Source organism: Tiliqua scincoides, chromosome 4 (assembly GCF_035046505.1).
Source record: "Tiliqua scincoides isolate rTilSci1 chromosome 4, rTilSci1.hap2, whole genome shotgun sequence".
NCBI lineage: Eukaryota > Metazoa > Chordata > Lepidosauria > Squamata > Scincidae > Tiliqua > Tiliqua scincoides.
The window spans coordinates 81,062,912-81,081,392 of NC_089824.1; the positions used below are offsets into that span (position 1 = coordinate 81,062,912).

At 44.2% G+C, this 18,481-nt stretch overlaps 2 protein-coding genes across 4 annotated transcripts in view; one reads left to right on the top strand and one right to left on the bottom strand.

Moving 5' to 3' along the window:
- FARS2 (phenylalanyl-tRNA synthetase 2, mitochondrial) overlaps positions 1 to 10,233 on the bottom strand; it is a 277,553-nt gene extending 267,320 nt beyond the window's left edge. For 2 of the 3 annotated variants that reach the window (XM_066624381.1, XM_066624382.1), the window contains exons 1-2: positions 10,079 to 10,233; positions 4,126 to 4,194 (exon numbers count right to left, since the gene is read on the bottom strand). The gene's annotated coding sequence lies outside the window, so the exon portion shown is untranslated. The remainder of the gene's footprint in view (positions 1 to 4,125; positions 4,195 to 10,078) is intronic. The other variant, XM_066624384.1, reaches the window with a different exon arrangement.
- LYRM4 (LYR motif containing 4) overlaps positions 10,209 to 18,481 on the top strand; it is a 66,191-nt gene continuing 57,918 nt past the window's right edge. The window contains exons 1-2 of the mRNA XM_066624385.1: positions 10,209 to 10,347; positions 13,998 to 14,118. Of these exons, the coding sequence (XP_066480482.1) occupies positions 10,262 to 10,347; positions 13,998 to 14,118 (207 nt within the window). The 5' untranslated portion in view covers positions 10,209 to 10,261. The remainder of the gene's footprint in view (positions 10,348 to 13,997; positions 14,119 to 18,481) is intronic.

Here is an 18,481-nt window from a genome sequence, read left to right on the forward strand (position 1 = left end):
TGTGTGCAAACATGTCCAAACAGACAGTCTCTAGATCAGCCATTTCCAACCACTGTGCCGTGGCATACTGGTGCCGCCGCAAATGGTCCCCAGGTGTGCCACGGGAATTTGGGAAAGGGTCATTTATCAATAGGCCCAGTGGAGGATGTGAGCCCCCACTGACAACACAGTATGCCTTGTCAATTGTCAAAAAGTATATGCTGTGCCTTGACCATTTTAGTGCCTTGCCAGTGTGCCGTGAGATGAAAAAGATTGAAAATCACTGCTCTAGATGGGCATGTGGTTTAGGGCTTATCTCCCTTTACTACTTCTAGGTGACTCTGCCACTCTCTTGACCTGTTTCTTCCAATCCTCTTTTCGGGATCCTACTTCCAGTTCACCTGGCCCAGGGGCAGTTTCTTTTCTCCTACCTTCTCCATTCCAAGACACTATCCCCTTCTCTTCCACCGCTATCAATAGTCCTTTCTCTTCCCTTACTGTAGACCAGTGGTTTTCAAACTGGGGTGTCATGATGCCCCAGCCTGAAGGCCCTGGCCTCTGACCCCTTAAGGCGAGGGGGCAGCAAGGAGGCAACAACACGATCCCCAGGATCGCGTCACTAACGGGGCTGCAGGGACTAGGATGCACTCCCTGCAGCAGCTGTCCTGGGTTGCGGGGAGCCATGCGCAAGCATCTGTAGGGCTCCCCAGGCTTCTAAAAGTGAAAGTGGAGCGATTGCGCTCCACTTCTGGTTTTGCGGAAACGGCGCACCACCACCACCAACAACAACAACAGGTATTTATATACCGCCTTTCTTGGTCTTTATTCAAGACTTTATTCAAGGCGGTTTACATAGGCAGGCTAAATCCCTTATTAAATAGGGATTTTTACAATTTCAAAGAAGGTTCTTTCTTTCAAGAACGACTACATTCAAGATGTTTCATTCCGATCTGGCTTCACGTTCTAAGAACATAAGAACAGCCCCACTGGATCAGGCCATAGGCCCATCTAGTCCAGCTTCCTGTATCTCACAGCGGCCCACCAAATGCCCCAGGGAGCACACCAGATTCTAGCCTCCAACCTCCCACGCTCAGAGCAGATGGAACTGCTCGGCTTCAGCTTGTCAGCTGCTCCAAGGTTGCACGGTGCCAGTGGCCTCGAACTGGCGACCTTGTGGATGTTATCTTCAGGCAGACGGAGGCTCTACCCTCTAGACCAGACCTCCTGCCCTAGTTCTACTTTCACTTCTGACGACCTGGGTAGCCCTGCAGATGCTCGTGTATGGCTCCCTGTACCCCAGGATGGCTGCTGCAGGGACTGGTGTGTGCATCCCAGTCCCTGCAGCTTTGTCCCCTGCAGTCTCTTGCAGCCCCCCAGTCCGCTGCAGCTGCCTCCCCCCCACCCCCACCAAGACTTACTGTGGTTCACACTTTCCCTGAGAGTTTGAAAACCACTGCTGTAGACCATAACTGCTTCCCTTCTTCTTTTCAGTCCTACCCACAGAAGCTTAAATCTTTCTAACACACAAATTGCTGTGAGAAGAGGAAAGGGATTAGTCTACCAACTGCTTATGTTACAATGGCACTCAAGCCTACCTATTCAGATAAGTTTCTCCATTTTTCCTCCATTGCAGTTCCTAAAGGAAGGGACTTGGTGTGCTTTCTTTCAGATGACAGGTCACATGTTCCCCACGCTAGACCACTGGTACCTCTAGTGCAACTTCTTCTACTCTGACTAGCAGTGGACCTCAAAACTTCAACCAGAACACTGTTCCACTTCTGTTATCCAAAATTCTTTTAATCAGAGATGCCAGGACAGAAAACATTGCTGCAGTATCAGCAATTTTGAGCATACTTACTTGAAAGTAAGTTCAGTTGAAATCAAGGTTATTCCCCAGGGAATGTACTTAGTAAAACTATTCCCTCTTTTAGAAAGTACCTTTCAGTTTGGGAGGAAGAGTTTTCAGAAACTGCCAAAAATAAAATATGCAAGTTTTGTTGTGAAACCATACATTGGGGAGAACCACAGAGATGTATAAGGCTATTCCAAATTGTTTGAATTCATCTTCCAGGGCAGGAGGCCTGGTCTAGAGGGTAGAGTCACCATTAAGCCCAAAGATAACATCCAAAGGTCACCAGTCTGAGATCACTGGAAGCTTCCGTGAGTGGTGAGGCCTTGAGAAGTGACTGACAAGCTGAGCTATTCTACCTGCTCTTTGGTGAGAGCAAAGAAGCCGGCTTGGCTGCCCTTCAGTGAGAGAAGAAGGAGCTGCTTGTCAGTCAGTGTGGAAGGCAACTGCAGTCAGAAGTGATACCAGAAGTGAAAGATCCATCTGGAATGTTGTTATTCTTGAAAGATTAGAACTTCTTTGTTATTGTAAAAAGCCCCTTGGGGGTTTAGAGAAAGCCTGCCTAAAGTCAAAGGAATAATCCAATGACCAAGAAGGACAGTATATAAATACTGGTTATTATTATTATTATTATTCAATTTGTAATGATGTGGATCAGAACCTCCCTGGTACTGTTACTGGCTCATGTTTTTTAATTAGTGTATATTAAAGTCAAATGTTATTTTCTCCCATTCTTGACTTGTACTCCACAGACTCACAGAATGTTAGAGTTGGGATGGATCTTGGAGGTCGTCTAGTTCCCCTGCTCAGTGCAGGTCACTCATCTCTAATAAGCAGCTGCCCTACTCTCTCCTTGGAATTCCTCCAGCAAGGGAGCATCCATTCTGCATGAGGCAGACTCGGTGCCAAGCAGCTCCTACAGTTTGGAAATTCTTCCTCAAGTCCAGCCTACTTCCCTGCAGTTTTGACCCACTGGTACTAGTCTTGCACTCAGAAGCCACAGAGCAGCTCCATCGCAGAGAGTAGGTCCATCACTTCTTCTGTCTGACAGCCATTGAGATACCTGAAGGCAGCTATCCCATCACCCTTTAATTTTCTCTTATGCAGGATAAACATACCAAGCTCTTTTAATTGTACAAATTGGTTCAGGATCCCATATTATCTTTGCTGATGACCTCTGAACCTTTTCTAGCTCATCAATGTCCTTCTTAAGATGTGGTGCCCAAAACGGAACACAGTATTTCAAGTCACTACCAAGAATCTGCCAATAAGAAAGCCATTATACTACATTGTACTATATTGGAAAACTTGATTTTGCATTCAACTCAACTCTATCTGGAAACACATGAATAAATACACACCTACCCCAAAAGAAAAAGAAAAAAGTAAAAACCATTTCCTTGCTATGTATTGGAAACCTGACTCAGAATTGAGTGAACCAGACCTGCCCATCCCAATATCCATCAAGTCTCAGAGCAATGGAAGAAGGTCTCTTGCAAAGGGGTGAGGAAGTCAAAAGAGACAGTACCACTGGGGTTGCTTATCGAGGCCAGTCTGCTAGGAAAAACCATGAATGAGAACAAAAGGTTGAAAGCAGCTTCCTGGACACTTCGTAGGGCCCAGACTGAGGAAGAGGACTGGCATGAAAGAACTCACTCCCCTCTCCATGTCTTCTTCTCTCACAGAAGAGAAGGACACCGGAGGACAGCAACAGGCAGGCAAGACCACACTTCCCACATTGCATGAGTTTAAACAAAAATGCATATAGAGAAACAGTTTTGGAAGAAAAGCTTATTGTTAAGCTCTTACGCATACGCATAAGAGCTATTATTAATTACTACATCGCACTGGGTTTCTGGAATATCAAGGGAAAAGTGAATAGATCTTCTTAATACGTGAATGGATCAAAATGGATGTTAGTGGGGCTGAAAACAAGAAGATTCATATCTACACATTTGGAATCAATAATCCAATAACTTTTTTAGAAATACAAGGAATTCAGGATATCACTAAAATTTTCACTTGGACTTTTCTCCAAAAATAATAATATTAAATCTAATAAATGAGGAAGAACACTGCCAGGGAAAATACGACCCCTCACTCTCTTCTGCTCAGCGCTTACACTCCTGTTGAAAAAGCAAGCATACTAGAGGCTTCCAGAGTTGCCAAATTAATGGAAATGTTTTTTATGGCTTACTTACATTCAAAGCTACCCAAATTGGATAGGCCAGAGTTAGAAACCTGTTTGTGTATTAACTTTATTATGAAAAATTCTACTTGACAACATAAACACTAACCTGGAACTGGGCAAAAATCCTCAGCAGTTTATCACTCTATAAGCAGTTGAAAGCATTAACATAAAACACCTGAGGAGAGAGTGAGAAAAGACAAAAACATACAACCATTAGCAAAATAAGGAAAGTCATTATCACACAGGTATAGTTATTTATTCTTGTTGCAAAGCCAGGAAAGAGACAGCGGACAAGAAAAAAAGACCTTCTTATAGAAACTATGACACCACTGTTTCGTCACATAATTTTTGGTGGCAATTTAGATCAAGATTTTTGTTGGATTCTGAACACAGTTGGAGGACTGTGCAAACAAATCTGATAGTTTTAATAAATTTTAGCAATATGAACAAATTGGATTCAGAGAATTTCTTCAGTGAAAATCAGACATAACTCTCATGTTTGACTGGAGCAATGTTTTAGTCCATTCTTTATTTTTATTTTTTTATGATTTGCTGTTTTATTATAAGAGCAAAAGGGCAGAAATTTAATAAATAATAAAGCCAAGTCTAAATAATAAATAATAAAGTCTAAGTTTAAATTCTAGAAGAGTTGAGGAGGGAGGTACTTGCCTGATGGATTCAGTTGGGCTTGCCAGTCTTGTGCATGTTTACCCAAAAGCAGGTCCCAATCTGACCAGGAAGACTCAGGTTAAAATCCTCACTGTGCTATGAACCTCACTCAAGTAAGTCAGTCAGTCAGTCAGTCAGTCAGTCTCTCTCTCTCTCTCTCTCTCTCTCACACACACACACACACACACACACACACACCCTGCAGTTTTGCAGGGTGCAACTGCAGTTTTGTTGTTATCACAAAAGAGAGATGGGACATGTGTGTCGCCCTGAACTCTCTGAAGGAACATATAATAAATAATTAGTTCAATGGTATTTACTCCCAGGTAAGTGTGTACAGCATTGCAGCCTTGTAGTATATGATGATATGCTATTGAATAATTCAGTATTATAACACTTAACTGACTATCCAAATATATTGTCACTGCTTTACATTGCAGAGGATTATTTTCTGAGTTTCTTTATTGAGGGAAAAAAAGTTTATTCCATTTCAGTATAACACTGAAACTGCTCCCTGGGGCATTTGGTAGGCCGCTGTGAGATACAGGGCCGCTGTGAGATTCTAGATGGGCCTATGACCTGATCCAGTGGGGCTGTTCTTATGTATGTACTAAACAGGATCCAAGAGGTGGTTTAGACGCAGTAGAGTTTAAGTATGCCCAGTAAAATTTTGAAAAAGTTTCTTTCTTCCTCCAGCTCTGCTAGTTTCATTGGAGACCAGAACCAGGTGCTGAAGAAACTGAAAAGACTTTCCCCCAACCTTGCCAACTTCATCAAAGATGGGGCCATGGCATTACTCTTCAGAGGTTATTAGAAATGTGTGTAGAGGGGGAAAGGGCTTGTGTCTATTTGGCCTACTGTATATGCATATTGGACATGAGTGGTGAAAAAGCCTACCAACATTCCCTTTGTACACTTGCTGGGTCTTTCATGGGTTTTGCTCAATGCATGCAGGATGTGGTCCTCTATAGCAGTGTTCTTCAATGTGTGGGTTGTGACCCCAATGGGGTCGCAAAGTTTCACTGGAGGGTCGCAACCTTTCAACCCCTATGCCAGAGAGGGGGATGCTTGGTGGATCCAATCCAATAATGGTATTGCCTTATCACAATTGAGTTCTTGATAGAATTCTGCACAGCTTCTTCTTGCTCTCTGGCCCCTCAGCTCCTAAGGCTGACCCTGTGCAAGCTGCTATCTCACAGGTTTGTTGTGAAGATACAAGAGGTAGGGAGAAATGGGTTGAGAGGGTTGGGTCCTAGGAGGGGGGAGGGATCAGTGGTGGGTTCCCAGTCTCATGCTTTGTTGGGGTCGTGGCACTAAAATGTTGAAGACCACTGCTCTATAGCAGTTCACTCTAACGCAGGGTCTTCAGACTTTTTGGGCAGTAGGCCAAATCAATTATCTTGTGTGGTGTTGAGGGCCAGAAAAAAAATTTAAATATAAAATTTAAATAAATAAATTAGAGATGGATCTTAGATGAGTGAATAAATGAACAAATGGGCTCATTTATTCAATTTGTCCGGCCCTCAGAACAACCTCCAGACGCAACCAGAGCACAGCTCCAGTCATGTTCAGTTGACTGGGCCAGAGGCTTCAGGGGACAAGAGGCTGGCTGCCGGCCGGATAGAGGCTCACTGCTCTCATGTTAGAGCAGAGGTCTCCAAACTCGGGGCCAGGGTTTGGAGACCTCTGCTCTAACATGAGAGCAGTTCTATCAAACACCACTCACTACATTGTGCCCCATGGGGACACACCCTGCATTGCCTAGCAGCATGGACCAGCTTCATGGAGAGGCAAACGCAGAGTGACTAGATATCCTCTTTTTCCAGGACATGTCCTCTTTTTTAGCCTTGTGTCCTGGAAAAGAACTTAAATGTCCTCCTTTTCCCTGTGAGCGGCCCCTGCAGGCAGCAGTTAACTTCCTTGTAATTAATAAATTACATGTCATAAATTAACATAAGAACATAAGAACAGCCCCGCTGGATCAGGCCATAGGCCCATCTAGTCCAGCTTCCTGTATCTAACAGCGGCCCACCAAATGCCCCAGGGAGCACACCAGATAACAAGAGACCTCATCCTGGTGCCCTCCCTTGCATCTGGCATTCTGACATAACCCATTTCTAAAATCAGGAGGTTGCGCATACACATCATGCCTTGTACCCCATAATGGATTTTTCCTCCAGAAACTTGTCCAATCCCCTTTTAAAGGCGTCTAGGCTAGACGCCAGCACCACATCCTGTGGCAAGGAGTTCCACAGACCGACCACACACTGAGTAAAGAAATATTTTCTTTTGTCTGTCCTAACCCGCCCAACACTCAATTTTAGTGGATGTCCCCTGGTTCTGGTATTATGTGTGAGTGTAAAGAGCATCTCCCTATCCACTCTGTCCATCCCCTGCATAATTTTGTATGTCTCAATCATGTCCCCCCTCAGGCGTCTCTTTTCTAGGCTGAAGAGGCCCAAACGCCATAGCCTTTCCTCATAAGGAAGGTGCCCCAGCCCCGTAATCATCTTAGTCGCTCTCTTTTGCACCTTTTCCATTTCCACTATGTCTTTTTTGAGATGCGGTGACCAGAACTGGACACAATACTCCAGGTGTGGCCTTACCATAGATTTGTACAACGGCATTATAATACTAGCCGTTTTGTTCTCAATACCCTTCCTAATGATCCAAAGCATAGAATTGGCCTTCTTCACTGCCACCGCACATTGGGTCAACACTTTCATCGACCTGTCCACCACCACCCCAAGATCTTTCTCCTGATCTGTCACAGACAGCTCAGAACCCATCAGCCTATATCTAAAGTTCTGATTTTTTGCCCCAATGTGCATGACCTTACACTTACTGACATTGAAGCGCATCTGCCATTTTGCTGCCCATTCTGCCAGTCTGGAGAGCTCCTTCTAGAGCTCCTCACAATCACTTCTGGTCTTCACCACTCGGAAAAGTTTGGTGTCGTCTGCAAACCTAGCCACTTCACTGCTCAACCCTGTCTCCAGGTCATTTATGAAGAGGTTGAAAAGCACCGGTCCCAGGACAGATCCTTGGGACACACCGCTTTTCACCTCTCTTCATTGTGAAAATTGCCCATTGACACCCACTCTCTGCTTCCTGGCCTCCAACCATTTCTCAATCCACGAGAGGACCTGTAGTTACATTTAATTTACATTAAATGCAAATTAATGTAGGTGATGACATCATTTAATAATGAGCAATACTGTGCTTAAAATAGCTGCATGAAATCACTATACAGGTGTTTTTAGCTCTTATTTTGTCATGCCCAACATTTTGAGGCACCTTGACCTCTTTTGCAGTTATGGCATCAGGTCACCCTGGGCAAGTGGGGGAGTGTCTTCTCAGGCACCACTTACCTGAAGTAGGTGTATGGTGACATTTAAAGCGAGAAAAACATTAACTTGTGGACAGTGTTGATGTGCACTGCCTAAAGCGGGGTGGAGGGGAGAAATTCCCAAGTGCTTAGAAAGGCACATGGGATTCTGATAGAATGTCATGATGGCACCACAGTTGCTTAAGCCTCAACGTTTCTCTTCCGACGTATCGCTTCACACGGTCCACCTACTTGACCACCTACTTGAAGTAGCACTGGAAGTACTACTGTGTCAGCGGTCCATGGCAGCGGTCCATGACACCAACAGACACCACCAGACACCACCTCAAGTACCACTGGTGGTACCCTTGCCACTGGTTGAGAAACACTGCTTTAAGGCCACAATCCTCTCCACACATTCCTGGAAGCAAGTCCCATTGACTCTGATGAGACTTGCTTCTGAGTTGCTAGGCTGCAACTCAGCCTGTCCACACTTTCCTAGGAGTAAGCTCCATTAAGCTCCACTGGTTGAAGACCAGGAAACAGAGAGCGAGTGTCAATGGGCAATTTTCACAATGGAGAGAAGTGAAAAGCAGTGTGCCCCAAGGATCTGTCCTGGGACCGGTGCTTTCCAACCTCTTCATAAATGACCTGGAGACAGGGCTGAGCAGCAAGGTGGCTAAGTTTGCAGACGACACCAAACTTTCCGAGTGGTGAAGACCAGAAGTGATTGTGAGGAGCTCTAGAAGGAGCTCTCCAGACTGGCAGAATGGGCAGCAAAATGGCAGGTGCGCTTCAATGTCAGTAAGTGTAAAGTCATGCACACTGGGGCAAAAAATCAAAACTTCACATATAGGCTGATGAGTTCTGAGCTGTCTGTGACAGATCGGGAGAGAGATCTTGGGGTGGTGGTGGACAAGTTGATGAAAGTGTCGACTCAATGTTGTTGGCAACCTTCAGTCTCAAAAGACTATGGTATCGCGCTCTGAATGGGGGTTCTGGAACAGCGTTTAGTGTGGCTGAAAAGGCAGATTTGGAGTGACAATCCCTTCCACGCCGGGAGCAAGTGCAGTCTGTCCCTGGTCTGTCTCCCTGGCTATGGGCCTTCCTTCTTTGCCTCTTTGCCCGACTCAATGTGCAGCGGCAGTAAAGAAGGCCATTTCTATGCTTGGGATCATTAGGAAGGGTATTGAGAACAAAATGGCTAGTATTATAATGCCGTTGTACAAATCGATGGTAAGGCCACACCTGGAGTATTGTGTCCAGTTCTGGTCACCGCATCTCAAAAAAGACATAGTGGAAATGGAAAAGGTGCAAAAGAGAGCGACTAAGATGATTACGGGGCTGGGGCACCTTCCTTATGAGGAAAGGCTATGACGTTTGGGCCTCTTCAGCCTAGAAAAGAGACGCCTGAGGGGGGACATGATTGAGACATACAAAATTATGCAGGGAATGGACGGAGTGGATAGAGAGATGCTCTTTACACTCTCACATAACACCAGAACCAGGGGACATCCACTAAAATTGAGTGTTGGGAGAGTTAGAACAGACAAAAGAAAATATTTCTTTACTCAGCGTGTGGTCGGTCTGTGGAACTCCTTGCCACAGGATGTGGTGATGGCGTCTGGCCTGGACGCCTTTAAAAGGGGATTGGACAAGTTTCTGGAGGAAAAATCCATTACGGGGTACAAGCCATGATGTGTATGCGCAACCTCCTGATTTTAGAAATGGGTTATGTCAGAATGCCAATGCAAGGGAGGGCACCAGGATGAGGTCTCTTGTTATCTGTTGTGCTCCCTGGGGCATTTGGTGGGCCGCTGTGAGATACAGGAAGCTGGACTAGATGGGCCTATGGCCTGATCCAGCGGGGCTGTTCTTATTGACTCTGATGGGACTGACTCTGAGTAGACGTGCACAGGATTGGGCTGCTAGGCTGCACTCCTGTCCACCCTTTCCTGGGAGGAAGCCCCACGGACTCTGATGGGACTTGCTTCTGAGGAGACAGGCACCGCCTGACCTCAGCGTGGCAGATGCAGGCCCCACCGCTCCTCGGTCGACTCACCTTTCCTCCCCAAGCCGGCTCAGGGAGCGCCGGCGGCTCGGGGGTTCAGGCGGCAGCCCAGCCCGGTACGGCCGCGCGCGCTCGCTCGCTCGCTCGCTCCTTCCCGCGGAGCCGCTTCGGGTCCCTCCTGCCCGCCCCTTCCGGCAGCAGGCTCCGCACAGGCGCGGGGGCCTCGTTCGCAACATGGCGGCCTCCAGGAGGGCTCAGGTGCTGCGGCTGTACCGAGCCCTGCTGCGCGAGAGCCAGCGCTTCGCCGCCTACGGCTACAGGTAGGCTTGGCGCGAGCACCGGCAGCTGCCTCCACCGCGGTGCGCGCCCCACTGGTTGCCCAGCCCCTGCAGGTCTACTCGGAAGTCGGTCCCGCTGCTGTCAGTGGGGCTTCCTCCCAGGAAAGTGTGGACAGGACTGCAGCCTCAGAGCCCATTCCCGCATGTCTACTCGGAAGTAAGTCCCATTAGAGTCAATGGGACTTACTCCCAGGAAAGTGTGGCAGGATGGGGCTGTAAGGCTGCAATCCTGTCCTGACTTACCCAGGAGTAAGCCCCGCTGACTAGAATGCGACTTACTTCTGAGTAGACATGCATAGGATTGGGCTCTGAGGCTGCAGTCCTGTCTACATTTGCCTGGGAGTAAGTTCCATTGACTCTAATGGGCATTACTTCTGAGTAGACCTGCAGAGGACTGGGCTCTGAGGCTGCAGCCCTGTCCACACTTTCCTGGGAGTAAGTTCCATTGACTCTAATGGGACATACTTCTGAGTAGACATGCAGAGGACTCTGCTCTGAGGCTCAGGGCAAGGGCTTTTCAGCCGAGCCTCCTACCACTGCGTGCTGCATTGCACTGCTTGTCTCCCAGCTAGGTGTGGGGGCCTGGGGGGTCCCATGTGTACCACAGAAAACCACCTTAAGTACTACTGGTGGTACACATACCACTTGTTGAGAAACACTTAAGATCATATGGCTCATGTGTGAACACAGTTTTCAGTCCTTTGTCTGACCTGGAAGCCCCTAAGTGCACATCTTGCTCTCTCTTCAGTCTTCTGGGTAACCTGGAATGACTGTAAAGGTTTGGGGAAAGGGTCCTTCAACTCCATGTTTAGGCAGAGTCTAGCAAGTGGCTACCTACACATATTATATGTACAGTAAGGTCTTTAGCAGCCTTGGGAGCACAGGGCTTTGATTAGTATCAAAAATTCCTTAAGTAATAATAAAATATTTCTGTATCTTTTTTTTTTATTTAGTGAGTCGTGATAGATTACCAATTTAAAAAGTGTGTCCTGGTGCTAAAAAGTTTGGGAAGCACTGCCTCAAGAGAGCAGAAACTGTAGCCTGCCCAGAGCCAGTGCAAAAGTCAGGATAGAAATTTCTGAGCTTGGAATGCTCCTGTGATACAGTAACACGTAATGCAAATTAGTTGTCTTGTAACACATGTGTGCATTCCAACACAAGTCTGAGAAAGGAAGCCTTGTAAATGTGTATTCACCCACCCCAGTTTTAAAATGGTGCACTGCTTGAAACCTTCTAGCAAAGTGCTGAATTCCAATATGAAGGTAATATTTTAGGGAAGGGCAGATGACAGAATGGATTGTCACTTAACTCTTCCTTTAAACCCTTTGTTACAAGCCAGTTTTATGAATGTTCATTTAGCAGGAAAAGTCTGTTATATTCACTTACTTCCCAGGGCATTCATATAAGATCACAGTTTAGCATTACTTTGCACATTGAGAACAAATGCATATGTTTTTAAAAATAGGTGCACTCAGGCACAACCTTGCTGAAGCTAAGTAAGGACCAGGTCTGACCAGGCCACCCTCAACACAAAGAAAGTAGAATGTAAACGTAGTACATAAATTAAAGAGAGGACTGCTCACTTTCCTCTGGAACATGCTCCATACTTGCTTTGAGAACAAGGACCACATACATGGTGGGACCTCCTGATTAGCTTTCAGTAGTATAGCCCCATAGAACACCCTTTTAACTAAGACCACTTAGTGATATGTACAGGCTCATTCACCTGTTGGGAGAAGATGTATGGAAATAAAAGCATGTTGCTTTATGTGGTATCCCCCATTTGTCTCCACAGTCCTAGTGGAGTTAATATTGTTTGGAATGGCTGGGAATTTCAGCATCCATTAATGAGCTAATTTTATTTTAGTTAAAGTAGACCAGAAAGTTGTTGCCAGTAGTGAACCTTTAGCTCACTTTATTGTACCAAAATTTAACACTTACTGAAAATCTGCAATACTTGACCTACCACTATGAATAGTGTGTTGCTATAAATGGTGTTTCCATCAGAGACACAAACAACATTGTTATTGCCATTTTAGCAACAGAGCTGTTGCTGGCCTCTTCTAAACTGGAGCTTGTTAAACTTAATCAAAGCTCTTATTATCAAGTTGAAGTTGTTTCTTTGCTCACTTCAGCTCTGAATTGCTTTCATTTCTCTTAGCTGTTTTGGTGTCTATGTGCAGCTGGTGGTGGTGAAGTGTCCTTCAGAATGGGAGTTAAGACCATTGAAGTACAAATGGAAAGCAAGGGCAAGAGGTTGGAGTCAGAGATGGTTATAACGGATTCTTCAAGGAAGTACAACTGTGGTTGAGATTAGAAAATGATTTTCTGAAACTGTACTTAATCACCAAGGGTGTGATTCTTTCCCACTATGGAAGAACATCTGTGCGCAGAAAGTTCCCAAAGACTCAACAGAGCCCTGTTTTTTTTTTTCCCCATTGCAAGTAAGCACTTGGGCAGAGCATGAAGGAGGTCTGTTAATGTCTTCTATATCCCATTTCTCTCCTGCTATGTGCAAGTTACTTTGCTCCACAGGAGATCTTTCATATACAGATGCTGCACCCACAGTTATAACCTCAGCCCTATCATTCAAAGTATTTACTTCTAGTGCACAGGCTTTGTCCCCAGATCCCTTGTCTTTAGTCTCTGAAATCCATTGTTTCAACTCATATTTTAGGTCTGGGGATTTGCTTTGCCTCTTGGTGATAAGGATTATCTCTATGCAACAGGTTTTTCGAAAGTTGTTTTTTGTTTTAATGACCATTTCTAGGAAGTTATTGCTTGTGAATTTTCTCTCTTTTTTAGTGATGACAGCTCAGTCATCAATCATTGGTCAGTAGCTTTTCTTCTGTAGAAGACACTAGCACTCATGCCATTCCATTGTGGAAAAGGTTGAAAATACTTAGGTATTTTTCTTGTTCTCCCATGAACTAATGTAATGTAGTGGGAAAGAAACTGAATATTTGGGTTCACATCCAGGCTGGCGCATGTCCTCCTGAAGCCCAAGGTGACATACCAAATGCTGCCCCTCCCTAACATGATGAAATGCCAGACTGTTCTTCCCACTCTCCGATGTTGTAGTTTAGCACTCCCCTCCATAGTTCCTCTCTATCCCCTCTTGCTTTTCCAATTGAGGGAATGGAAGGAGAAGGAGGAACAGCTGAGGCAAGAAGATGGACAGAAATGGGTGTCCCCTACCAACCTACTGCCTGAGACAACCACATCATTGAGCCTCATGGATGAGTTGGCCTTCGTTCACATCTTAGCTCTGGTATAAACTCAGTTATAAACTTAGACAGGAATATGAGCACCTTTGAGGCCAGTGAGACTTATGGGTTTAGAGTTGTGCTGTTAGGCAAGCTACCATTCTGTCAGTATCTCCTCCCCCACATCGGGATAACAACATGGACCTAGCTAGCAGGGTTGGTACATCCAAGATTGTATCTCAGAATGCATGCAAACACTTTTGTGCGCTCTAAAGTGCTATATAAATGCTTGGTGATATTTTTGTATAATTAAAGAAGGCTGTTTCTGTTTTGCTTAAAACCTTAGTGTTGATCACTTTACAGCTTGTACGTCAAAGATATGGAAACCATGTGAATACTTGTTTTTCTTTTTTAAAAATTGGTTAGGACATATGCCATTAGAAGAATAAGAGATGCCTTCAGAGAAAACAAGAGTATAAAAGATGCAGCAAAAATAGAAACGCTAGTGAACAAAGCAAAAGCTAATCTGGAAATGATACACAGGCAGGTAAGCATGGTTTTCTTACCAGTTTAATTAAATTTCAGAAGAGTAACTGTATTCTTTCTTAGGTGTATAACTCAATCCTTGTACATCTTTCTGCCTAATGTCTTAGGGCCAAACTGAATGAGTGCCTAATCGTGCAGCGTTTCTGGATAGGGAGAGGAGTTGACAGAGCCTGTCCATGATATGTCTTGAGCATGATAAATGTACCCATGTTACTCGTCTGCTGTGCATGTTCACTAAGTCTTCCAATATGGCTTTGCTTCTGTGCAGATACTGCATTTTTCCTGGTTCTCTAGTTTTTGTAGCGAACAAGCAAGTGTAATACATACCCCCATACTTCAAACTTCCAAGCCTTTTGTTTGTTTGTTTTTTCCCTACTGTGTGGAACATGATTGCAGGTCCCTCTTGGCTATTGACAGTATAACTTTCATCTTGCCTTTCTTTCCAGAAGGAGATTAAATGTGGCTAACAAAATCCATAAAGTAATCTAACTACGTTAAATGTATGGTTCTGCCTTACATCAAATTTGTTCATAGATCGAAAATAATAGCAGGTGGTGTGCAGTAAGATTTGTTCTGACTGCTAAGTTTACTTTGTCAAAGGAGGACAAGATTGCTAAATTTTCTGGTTGTAGGGATTATCTCAAATGTTGATGTAGTTGGCAGAAAAAAAGCCTGCTTCAGTATTTCAACTTTATTTGCTTCATTTCCAAAAGAAGAGATACTTTTGTCATTTCAAACACATTTGCTAAGGGTAAAAATAACTTCTTGTGATGTCTAAATCTATACTGATATAGTTTTTGCACATAATTATGTATTTTGTATGAGGAATTTTAGGAGTATTCATATTTTTCAAGTATAATATTTTAAGTCTATAGATGAATAATTCAGATAACGAAGAGCATTGTCAAAAACATATTGTAATCTAAAACTTAAGGTATGCATTATGTACAGAGTTCTAAAACTAAGGCAGTGGAGCAAATCGAATTGTAGATGCGTTCTGCAGTTTAGAGGCTTATTAAGATGTAGCACGTCTCCTTTTGCTGACCTTTTTTTTCCATGACATGTCAATAGAAATTAAATAATACCCAGCAGCCTAGCAATTTGTTGTTTCTGTGAAATCAAATTTATATTTGCTTTACATGCTAATTTATGCTTTAGTCATCAAAGTGACCGTCGGCATCTCTAGTTCATAAATAACAACTTGAATCAGCCAAGGGGGACTTTTGGGATTGTGACAGATTACTATCATTTTGCTCATGTCATTCACTGGATTTGATTGAATTTAACAAAAGAATCCAGCTGAAGTTAAAAAGCATTTAAGGAACATTTAGGTCTACTAGTCTACTTTTTGCCATTTCAGAGTTATTGGTTTTAATTTGGAAATAGCTTAAGGAGCAGACAATTTTTTCTGCCCACAAAAATATAAATTTTAGCAATAGTTTCTACTGTTGTTACTCAAAAGCATAGGAAAAGTTTGATTTACACTCAGATTATAAATGCATAATACTCACAGAATATACTGTGAATGGCCATAGCTCAGTGTTAAAGCACCTGCTTTGCATGCATAGGATCCCAGGTGAGGTTCAATAATCTATATTTGGAACTTGGCTAGCAGAGAGGTGGGAAAATTTGGACCCCAGGACCCTGAAGAGCTCCTACCTGTCCTGCAGGACTAGGTGAATGAATAATCTGGATAATTGGAAGACAGCTCCATAATATTAATACATGCAAAATGCTGAGACTGTCTAGCACTGAGGAAGTGTCACCATGGTTCAGTTTCATCTATTAATTGGATGGAGGCAGCTATTACCCTAGAACAGGGGTCTCCAAACTTTTTGGCCAGAGGGCCGCATCAAATATCTGGCGTGGTGTGGAGGGCCGGAAAAAAAATTTAAATGTAATATTTAAATAAATAAATTAGAGGTGGAACTTAGATAAGTGAATAAATGAATGAATGGGCTCATTCATTTAACCTCTCTGGCCCTCAGAACACCTTCCAGACATAATCAGAGTACAGTTCTGGTCATGTTCAGTTGACTGGGCCAGAGGCTTTCAGGGGACAAGAGGTTGACCACGGGCTAGAAAGAGGCTTGCTGCAGGCCACATCTGGCCCCCGGGCCGGGGTTTGGAGACCCCTGCCCTAGAAGAACAAAGGAACTGTAATGTTGTTTTAGATAACTGTAATGTTGGTTTACAACACTTTAGACAACTTTTCTAGCAGTTTAGAACAATTCAAATAAGCATGAAGTCCAGAGAGCATTGAAGATGGGCATGCTATCCATTTTCCACCAGGAGGAGTTTCCTCAGTTCATTTCATCCAGTAAAATGAATAGGAAGTTTGACAAGGAGTGTAGAGAAATACAGGCACCATGCACATTCAGTCCCTAATTGAACAGAGGCATTGATATTCACCTAACAAACTTTGGAATTCTTTAGAGTGGCTGCATCTTTCTGACAGTACCTGAGAACTTTGTAGTCATTTATGCCTTTTCTTCATATGTCCAAGTTCAGTCAGTTGCTCCTGTTGGCAGGACTGACCTTAAGCTGATTTGACAAAATTGGGCCCTACGCTTTGGGAGCCTACAGTGGGGCATTGAGGAGCTCACTCAGTGCTGCAGCTGGGATCTTGGTGTTTAGGAGGCCAGCAAGCAGAGCACCTGCTCCTGTGGGCCTGCCTGACCATCTGGCCACCCATGTACCCATTTGGCCCAAAGTGGGTATCTAGGAAGCAGTTGGTGGTGATGTCATCATGTCACTGTCAACTGTTTCCAGGTGCCATGCTTCACATGCAGCACCACCAGTGCTCAGCTCACAGTGGCTGCATGATGAGTGGGGAGCCCTGCGAAAATGGTCTGCATTGGGCCCCACAGTTCCTGGGGCTAGTCCTGCGTGTTGGCTTGATGTTCTGTGGTGAGGCAAGGGGAAATGCACCTTAGCTGCATAAAAAGCAAACTCAGACAATGTCTCTGTTGTTTTCATACAAGATAGAGGGGAGTTAAAGAACTCTTGCTCTGCCTCATGTCACATGGGTGGGTAGCCATTGTTGTTCATCATTCAGCCCTTATTCAGTGCAAAACATGGCCTTCTGTTTTTGTTGTCACCAGGGACTTGTAATGATCCAGTTCTCACTTGAAATGTAACACATTGTGATGATGTGTTCCACAGTACAAAATGGAATTGGAACTTTTAATGGAAAACTGGAGTGTAAGTTCTTGAGTGACATCTTCAAAATTAATTGTTGATTGCCCAAAAGGAGCATGTTTGAGAGGAGAAAAAATGCTTTGGTCAAGTCTCCTAAGAATTGGTCCTCTAGCTGCCCATTTCAGAAGGGATTATTCTGGATTTCCCAGAAGGTTTGAAGGGTGCAGCATTTTTTTTTGAACTGTTCAGAGCCATTTTTAAGTACCCTTCAGTGAAATAAAAGTTCTGAAGGTATTTCAGCTTTCTTGTTTCATTTTAAGTAATCCAGACTTGACAGAAATTGTGCTTCAGCCAAAGGATTCTTCTGCTGAGCAACAAAGATTGAGACTGAACTTCTAGTAAACTGGTACATATATTCTACACATACTGGTACATACTGGTAATGTTAAATGTTGGCTTTTATGCAGCTTTCAGTCATGACTTCCCTGTTTCTATGAATGGAAGGATATATAATAAGAACACAATGTAATAGTTTTGACAAGTTTAATTGTGTGCGTGCTTGTGAATACATAGAATAGTTGATCTTTCTTTCTCTTGATTGAAACTTGGTTCCATCAAATCTGGGCTCTGTAAACCAAATAAGCACATGTATGGTTTCTCCTATTCTGTTTGGATCGTTCCAAAGCCCTCCTCCCAAGTTTCAGAAGCCACTTGTTTGATCAAGGGTGTCAAACATGACCCATGGGCAGAAGCTCTTTATCTGGCTAGCATGCTAATTGGGCTCTCTCAATTATACTGTATGGTCATTATCTGCTCACAGCTCATGCCTGTGAAGTTGTAATAGGAACCTTGAAAGAAGTTGCAGGTCTTATCTGATCTTGTTCTCTAATGCTGAAAAGAAGCCAGCCAATGTATATGGGTGATGTTTCGTAGCCAGACTTAAGTGCAGACCACAGAGAGAAGTGATGCAGGCATGGATGCTATTCAGATAGAACAGTGTTTCTCAAACTGTTGGTTGGGGCCCACTAGATGGGTCCCCATTCATTTCAATATTTTATTTTTAATATATTAGACTTGCTGTTACCATGGCATGTGACTGCATTGGGTAAATGTTACAGATCTGTATTTTTAACAGGCTACTCTGTATATACTTTAAACCAGGGGTGCCCAAACCCCGGCCCTGGGGCCACTTGCGGCCCTCGAGGCCTCTCAATGCGGCCCTC